Source organism: Bubalus bubalis, chromosome 2 (genome assembly GCF_019923935.1).
Source record: "Bubalus bubalis isolate 160015118507 breed Murrah chromosome 2, NDDB_SH_1, whole genome shotgun sequence".
Taxonomy (NCBI): Eukaryota; Metazoa; Chordata; class Mammalia; order Artiodactyla; family Bovidae; genus Bubalus; species Bubalus bubalis.
The window spans coordinates 36,646,061-36,655,134 of NC_059158.1; the positions used below are offsets into that span (position 1 = coordinate 36,646,061).

A 9,074-nucleotide genomic window follows, 5' to 3' on the forward strand; every position below is an offset into this window, starting at 1 on the left:
CCATGGCAAAGAAGGGAGCTTAAGCATCACTCTCCATTGACCCTTTAGTTCCATGTATTCAGGAATTGGCTAATGTTATAGAAGACCAACTCTGAAAATAAATAAACCTAGCAAAGTGTTTTTGGAGTAACTTGGAAAAGGCATACATATTCCCAACATATCTCTTCTACACGTGCAACTTGAACACAATGATATGAAGGAATTCTTTTATATTTACTTTAAGCTTCATTGCCTAAAACACAACTAACCCTGACCTGTAGAAAACTATGAAGAATTACATTGCTGACAAGTGGTTTGGGGTTTAAGTTTTATGTGGGAGTATGATCTGATGGCTGTGGCTGCTGTTAACAGGAAAACATCCCGGAATCAACATTCAGATTAAGGAGCTTTGGGACACAGTGTAATGCAATGCACTGTTTCCTTCATCGAGAAAGTCCTACTATGAAAAAAATCATCAGCACAACTGAACAGGGTCTTTGCCAAAGTGGTAAAAACTGTGAATTGCATAACGATGAGTGTTTGGCTCTGTTTGAGCATCTTTGAGAAGGCTTGTAAACCATGGGGACAGTGTGTGAAGTGGGTGTGTGTGTGTGTGTGTGCCCGCGTGCACATGAGAGTCCCCAGGGCACGTGTTCCCTACAACCTCCCCAGTTGACCCGGCTAGGGGAGGGCAGCCTGGCTTCCATGCCTCGGTAATCAGGAGGCACCAAAAGGGAGCGAGGGGATCCCAGGGAAGGGGCTCACTTAGTGATACCCCCGGACAGAACTGCACGGACTTGGAGACAGAGCGGCCGGAAGCGTGGTAGATGCGATACCAGTAGTGGCCCGAGTCTTCCTCCCTCAGACCAGTCATGGTGACTGGTGCTCTGTGTGCAGATTGGGAAAGAATTTCCAGACACAGAGTATTTCAGCAAGGAGTGAGTTTACCAAGAACAAAGAGCAGAGATAATGAGGGCGCTGCAAGAACAGTGGGCTGACCTCCTGACAGACCAGGGAGAGCAGACTGGATGCTGTTAGAGCAGTGGGTCGGCTCAAGGGAGCGCAGATGCTTTTTGTGGGTTAGTAGCCAATTTTTATAGAAAAAGGAAATTCCTGCCATAGGGTAAGCATTAGGTGGTTGATTAGGGTGCTGTAGGGTGAGTACCAGGGTAGGCATTTTTACCTAATACACTTGGCCAGTTTAGATCAGGAGGGCTCATAGCGACAGTTGCCATGGGGCTCAGTCAGTTCTGGAGATGATGCAGGGCTCGGCATCTGTGGCCTTGGTACTTGTGACCTTGGTATAGGGCTCCACATTGACAAGAAGCTGGAGCTCGGGTTGTCTCAGATGGAGAACCAAGAGCCCTGGGCACAGAGCTAGTGACCAGCCTGGTGCACACGAGCATGGACACCTTACACTAAGCCCTTCATCTTGTAGGGCCTGGCCTTGTGCGGGTATTGGCACCTCACCAAGAGGGCCTGCCCTGATACTTTTTGAGGGTGCTGACCCTTTGAGAGCTCCCACTGGTGCAGAAAAGGCCACTGGTCAGGGCCACATGGCCTACCCACAGCCCCCTGGCCACCCAGCCCCCTGCTCTGCGTTCTCTCCTCTCCTCCCCTAGCTCCCTGCTCCCTCCTCTCCTGGGAAGGGCAGCAGCAGTTGCGGGGGCCGGGGGTGGGGGGTGGTGGTCTCCAGGCCACATGGCCCTTCTCCAGTGTGCTGGCGGGAGGCAACACAAGGGGTCTCCAGGGAACTGGAAGCTGGGCCGGATTCTACTTGGCTCTTTCAGCGCCTCTGAGATGGACAGAATGAAAGACATAAGGGCTGGCCTGGGAAGAGGGAAACCTGGGGGGTCAGATCCCGAGTGCAGAGGGAAGGGGGGCCCCTTGGCCACAACTGTGGCTCTGAACCTAGAGGCTGAAGCCCACTTAGCACACAGCCCCCAGTCTCTGTAGAGGCTGCTCCTCTCCTCTGTACCCACCTGCCCCTTCCCTACCATGACCTGCCCCTTGGGGAGGAGCTGAGGAGGCCAGGAGGAAACTGGTCAGGTGATGGGCTGTGCCCTCTTTCTCTTCTTCCTCTCTCTGTACCCTGCAGGCTCCTGGTTCTACCCTCCTCTCTGGGGTGAGTCATGCTGAAGGCACGTAACAGCCTCCACAGGCCCTCAGGGGACTGAGCAGGAGCTGTTAGCTCCACAGACCTCCAGGGTGGTCAGAATCTTCATGCCTGGTCAGGGAGGGCCTGTCTTGTGGGTCAGGAAGGTTTTATGGGTGCTGGAGGGGACAGGAGAGAGGAGGCAGAGATTGAATTCCAGTAAGGAAGTACAGGGAGGGCCCCTGGCAAAGGAGCAGGAGAGGGAAGCTGAGAGCAAAGAGATCAGGGGTCCTCAGAGGGACTGTAGGGGACGGGGATCAGTGGTCACAGATGAGGAGGGAAGGGAACACAGGAGCTGGGGTACCTGGCGTCATCTCTGCACCCTCACCTTCTACCTGTGGACACCAGAGAGACACTGGTGTAACTGATACATAAAGACCCTAATATCTTTAGCAAGTGTTAGCACTTTTAAGATTTATTTATCCTAATTAATTAATTATTTTGACCATGCTGCAGGGCTCGTGGGATCTTAGTTCCCAGACCAGGGATTGAAACTGGACCCTTGGCCGTGAAAGTGCAGAGTCCTAACTACTGGACCACGAGGGAATTCCCTAGGATTTAATTTCAAAAAGATGCAATTTAGGAACTTCCTTGGTGGTCCAGTGGTTAAGACTCTGTGCTCCCAAGGCAGGGGGCCTGGTCCGGGAACTAGATCCCACACGCTGCAACTAAAGCCCAGTGCAGCCAAATAAATAAAATGTCTTTAGAAATAAAATTTATAAAGAAAGAGAACGAGAGAAGAGAGACGGAGAGTTTGAGATTGATTAGGACCCTGGCCTGTGCCTCCCAGGTGGTTTAGAGATAAAGAATCCATCTGCTGATGCGGGAGATGCAGGAGCCTCGGGTTCGATCCCTGGGTGGGGAAGATCCTCCAGAGAAGGAAATGGCAGCCCACTCCAGTATTCTTGGCTGGAAATCTCATGTCCAGAGGAGCCAGCAGGCTGCAGTCCATGGGCTCATAAAGGGTCGAGATAGCACTGGCCAGACTGAGTACGCGCCCACCCACCAGCTTGTGCTTTAATCACGTGTCATTCCAGTTTCCACAGGACTGGAAAAGGCCAGTTTTCATTCCAATCCCAAAGAAAGACAATGCCAAACAATGCTCAAACTACCGCACAATTGCACTCATCTCACACGCTAGTAAAGTAATGCTCAAAATTCTCCAAGCCGGGCTTCAGCAATACGTGAACCGTGAACTTCCTGATGTTCAAGCTGGTTTTAGAAAAGGCAGAGGAACCAGAAATCAAATTGCCAACATCCGCTGGATCATCGAAAAAGCAAGAAACTCCAGTACTTTGGCCACCTCATGCGAAGAGTTGACTCATTGGAAAAGACTCTGATGCTGGGAGGGATTGGGGGCAAGAGGAGAAGGGGACGACAGAGGATGAGATGGCTGGATGGCATCACGACTCCATGGACGTGAGTCCCAGTGAACTCTGGGAGTTGGTGATGGACAGGGAGGCCTGGCGTGCTGTGATTCATGGGGTTGCAAAGAGTGGGACACGACTGAGCGACTGATCTGATCTGATCTGAATTCCAGTTGTGGCCACTGGGGGCTCTGCAGCCTAACACTTGTGCCGGGAACCCTGTACAGAGTCAGTGACTGACCTGGGAATTGGAACCTATCAAGGGGGCTTGTGGAGAAGGCAGTGGTGATCCACTCCAGTGTTCTTGCCTGGAGAATCCCATGGACGGAGGAGCCTGGTGAGCAGCAGTCCATGGGGTCGCAAAGAGTCGGACACAGCTGAGCGACTTCACTTTCACTTTTCCCTTTCATGCATTGGAGAAGGAAATGGCAACCCACTCCAGTGTTCTTGCCTGGAGAATTCCAGGGACGGTGGAGCCTGGTGGGCTGTCGTCTATGGGGTCGCACAGACTCGGACACGACTGAAATGACTTAGCAGCAGCAGCAGCAGCAGCAAGGGGACTTGGCTCTAAGTCCAATGCTTTGCCTCCCCCGTCTCCCCCCGACTCCCACTCCTCCTCGGTGCAGTGGCCTCCTCCTTGCAATAGGAGTGAGCTGAGACCGAGGATAAGAGCAAAGGGACAGAAAAAAGATGCATATGTTAGGAACTTGGCCTGTGAGGGCCCGCAGATCCACAGGTGGGAAAGCAGGATGGAGCTTCAGAGTGAGGAGAAACCAAGGAGCAGCGCCAAGCCTCTCACACAGTGCTTCTTTCCGAAGCGTTTTCCTGGGCCCTGTCTCTCAGTTCCCGCAATAGGTTTGCGATGGAAGTGTTGCTTTTCTCTCTCACACACGTCTGCCCAGAAACACCAGTGACCTGCTGAAAGTCGGACAGTGAGGGACGGATAGAACCAGACCAGGCCCCCTAACTTCCGACCGCACCTGACTCTCAGCTAAGTCGGGCCCACTGACGGGACAGGAGACAGAATTCCATGGCACCGGCATAGCGCCCCCTCCAGGAACCTAATGACACGATACATGGGGAGGCACCCTCCTGAGGGGAGGAAGGGGGACCTGGCTGGTATAAAGGAGGGTCATCGTGTGTCAGGGTGTGTAGCCGTTCCTTCCCACGCAATATTCCCCTTGTCTGGCCACTGTGACCACTGGGAAGGGCCACCCATCTGGTGTAAGAAAAAGGATCGAAATGCCTTCAGTTAGTCTACACTTCCAAGCCCAGGAAACGGGTCAAATACTCTCACTATACAATCTGGGATGACCCTGGCTCTGGCTTCACTAACGTCACCATGGCTGGGCTGAAAGAGGAGGATTCAGGAACTTACCAGGGTGAAGCCAAGGACTCCAAAGGTGGCACCATTCTGTACAAGAAAATCCTCCTGCAGGTTTGCCCAGGTGAGCTCTTTGCTGAGGGATGGGACCTTCCTGGGGTGTCCAGGGACATAAGGCCACTCAGGCCCTTCGTCAGCCTCCGTCACCCTAGATCCCAGCAGCTCCCTGCTGCCTCCCACACTGACCGTGGGCAGTTGGGTCCCCAGTCCCCAGACGCAGGCTGACACTTGCATCTTTGGGTGTCCCGACTCAACAGCTAGAAGCTGCACCGGAGGCCCACTGGGGATCCGCACAGTGACTCAGACACAAGCTCACCCTGCCTGGAGCTGGCCACCCCGTGTGAGCAAGGAGGCCTGGGTGAGTCCTGGGGTCTAGGGTCTCCTGCAGGCTGTTTTGGCCCCGGGTCTGAGGATCAGAAGGAGTGGGGCCTTGGGGACCAGTGCCTGTGCTGTCTGCCTCCACAGGAGCCCTTGGCTCTCCCCTCCATTGCGACGAGCTCAGCGTCAGGCTCTCTCCCCAGCCTGTCTCTCTCTTCCCACCAGCTCTGGGGAGGCTCCTTCCCCTGGGGCCCCAGGCAGCTCTAGCCTGAAGGACCCTGATGGGCTGGCTCTTGCCCCTCCCCCTGTTCCTCTTAGGACTTTGGGGGCTGGCCACTCTCCTGGGGACCCTGGGTGGTCATCGCCTTCTCTGTGTTGTCATCAGTTGCATTTGCCGTTCTGGTGATATCCAGGCCAATCCCCGTCAGTGTCTCTGAGCACAGGTAGGTCTGGGGGTCTCATTGGAAGGGAAGGGTCTGGGAAGGGCTGGACAGGTGACTGTGTGGCCTCTGATTCAGGAAGGGGGAGTCTGAGGTGGGCGTAGAGGTCTGAATGGGGTCCCAGGTCTCATCTCAGAGCTGGGTTGGCAGGGGAGAAGGAGGGGTTAAACTTCACATATGATGGGCTGGGAGATGGCTGTTAATACGTGTCAGGAGTGACAGGACTTCCATGAGTGCTGGTTTCACATGTGAGGGATGTGAGGTCTGTCTTCAGTCATGTGGCTACTTCTGGGAGATTCTCGGCGGGCACCTCTGGGTAGTGCCCCTCTCCATCTGTCTATTGCAGATCTAGGGTCTTCTGCAATAGGCAGATCTGGTACCCCAACTGGTCTGTTTGTACCTCTGGCCCCAGTGGCTCTCTGCTCTCACTCCAGCCCAGTCTCTCTGCCACCACCCCTCTTGGCAGGGTCATTCCTGTCTCCATGACCAATGGGCTCTGGTCCCTTCCTGGTCCCTTGGAAGCCTCTGACTCTCTTGGGGTGTCAGCTTCCCCCAGACTTGGGCTCAGAGCAGGTCATTCCCCACGAGTCAGAGGAACTGTAGGTATTGCTCCACGTCCTGGCGGCATGAGCCCATGGCTCCTTGGCAGTGGTTCGGGTGGATCAGGTACAGAATCAGGCTCCAGTTCCATGAGTCCCAGGGCCTGGACTTGGGGAGTACCCAAGGCAGCGATCACCTCAGCCTGGGCCCTGCCAGCTTCTTCTCCCACCTCTCTCCATGGATCCAAAGCTCTGTCTCCTCTGGCTTGGCTGCCCCTGGACACCTGGTCAACTTGCTGTGTGGCCACGTCGTGGCCAAGGACCTGCTGCTACCAGCTGTGCTTGTGTTCCCTGCTCCGGCCGTTGGGTAGGTGGGTGGGTTTGGCTTGGGCACAGAGGGCAGGGGCAGAAGGAGATGGTGACGGCCCTGCTGGGAAAGATAAGGGGGCGAGGCGGCAGGCACAGAGGTGAGGTTTCCAATCATCTATTTGATCCTGATTTGAACACCATGAGGCTCTGCCCATCTCTGGCTGCTTCTTGGCTTCTCATAAGCCACCAAGATCCTCTACCTCCAAACTCTCAGGTCTCTTGTCTAAACATTGCCACACTCACACAGATGCACACTCATCTCGTATTCACTCATTCAATATGACATCTGTTGAGCTGGAGTCAGTCTCTTAAGAGAATGACTGGCACCTGGGGAGGCGGGGCAGGCTTGGGAAAGGAGTAGGACCAGGCAGTGTCTGTACTTCACTCGGAGAAATTCCTTCTCACTCCCCAGGGCTGGAAGAACACTTTGGGGAAAGCAGCAGTGAAGGTTTCTGATGGCCCCACTAACGCAGTCCAGGCCCCTGGAGTGACACCCACTCACCCACATCTACTCTTGACACCCCCAGTTCACTGTGATCCTTCCTGAGCAAAGACTGTTCTGTGCTCGGAGAAGACAGCTCCCAGCCCTGAATCCACTGTGTTGCAGCGCACACCCACCCTCGCTGGACCACTCCAGGTGGGCATCTGCTCCCATGTCCCAGCCTCTTTCTCCCCAACCCTAGAATCTTTCTCCTCCAGGGCTCCTCCTCCTGCTTTGGGGTTCAGAAACCACCCAGACCATCACCTCCATCAGCACTGGCTCCCTCCTCCCTCCCCCTCCTGCCTCCTGTATCTCCACCCAATTCAGGCTGTTCTACCTCACAGCCTATCCGGGTGTCTCTCCCTTACTGGTCCTTCACGCTCAGCCTCTACCTCCCCAGGGGCTCAATAGATGGTGAATCATTCCTGGGCAGAGCCTGACATTGCTTGCACCTGTTAGGGTTTCTATTCTACAGGAAATTCATTCCAGCTTCCTCGAGGCCTGCCACCTCCAGCCCAAATGAGCCTCTGCAAACACAGAGAAAACCTCAGTCTCAAAAAGACAGGTGGTGTGTGTTTCCCATGCATCCACGCATGTGGGGAAGAAAGGACTAGGCTCACTGGTGTTTCTCTCTTCTCACCCCCAATCTTTGAGAATGGCAGAAAACAAATAGAAAAAGAGGGTAAATCCAAATTAAGAAAACTGACCATCAACAGATTCGATTTCTGAGGGTTAAAAATTGAGATCAGAAAAATTAGAATGTTCAGAGCAGAAAGCTCAACAGCCTGAGATACAAGTGGGAGAATATACCCTTCATTCCACTTGAGGAAAACCTGTAGCATTGTTAACAAGTCCAAGCACAGTCTGCTCGCCTCATAGAAAAGGTATTGGGGTAAGAAATAATTATTTTATTTGGAAAGCTGGGAGTCTGGGAAGATGGCCGACTAATGTCCTAGAGAACCACCTTGCAGGCTAAGCTGCTTCAGTTTTGTCCGACTCTTTGTGACTCTATGGACTGTAGCTCCCCAGGCTGCTCTGTCAATGGGGTTCTCCAGGCAAGAATACTGGAGTGGGCTGCCACGCCCTCCTCAGGGGACCTTCCTGATGCAGGGATCCAACCCATGTCTCTTATGTCTCCTGCATTGACAGGTGGGTTCTTTACCATTAGCTGCATCTGGGAAGCCCATAGAACCATCTTACCCAAGTAGAATTCAAGCTTCTTTTACACTAAAAAAAGGTGGTGGGTGGCTGGTTACTGTGAACTCTTAGGTGTTGGACTCCTTTGTTCTTGCAGCTGTCCCCAGGGGTCAGGTCACCATATTCCTGCAAACCTCCAATAAGACAAATGTTATTCTCTGTTCTGCAAATGTTTATATGAATGGGAAAGTGTTACACCTTTAAAGGTCGGAGCCTTGTTCTGTGACAATCTAGAAGGATGGGATGGGGAGGGAGGTTTGGGAGGGAGGGGACATGGGTATACCTATGGCTGATTCTTGGTGATGTATAACAAAAAACCACAAAATTCTGTAAAGCAATTATCCTTCAATTAAAAAAAAAAAGGTTGGAGCCTTGAGAATGGCTATCCTGTATATTTCAGGCTGTAGGCAACATTCTTAACTTGAAACAAAAGCAATAGAATACACAGGTTAAAGTAAAAGAAACTAATCCCATATATACTTTCCTACTACATACAGAGGTAAAGATTTAACACAAGCACACAGAATGTTTGAATTTAGAATTAATGGCAATAATTCATGGGACAGAAGAGAAACTTTAAATAACTGGAATAAATATCCTCACAGACATCATACCTTTTTACTAGTCAGGCATTGACAAAATAAAGCAAATGGCAATATTACTTTAATTTATTAATTTGAAAAATTGTTAAAAAGATTTTCATATCAGTGCTGGCGAGGGTCTTGCGAAGTAGGTGTTATCTGCGTTCATGGCAGAATATAAGTTGATCAGCATTTTTTAAGGTGAATAGGGAGGATCTATGAAGTTTAACATGTATACTTTTTGACTTTTCAATTCTACTTGTA

General features: G+C 52.2%; 1 protein-coding gene across 1 annotated transcript; it reads right to left on the reverse strand.

Moving 5' to 3' along the window:
• Nucleotides 1–302: 302 nt before the first annotated feature.
• NCR2 (natural cytotoxicity triggering receptor 2) lies at nucleotides 303–4,544 on the reverse strand. The gene is given in 4 exon segments (XM_045162072.1): nucleotides 303–866; nucleotides 1,270–1,397; nucleotides 1,399–1,503; nucleotides 4,482–4,544. Coding segments are annotated over 4 exon segments (708 nt in total). The 3' UTR covers nucleotides 303–454.
• Nucleotides 4,545–9,074: the final 4,530 nt, after the last annotated feature.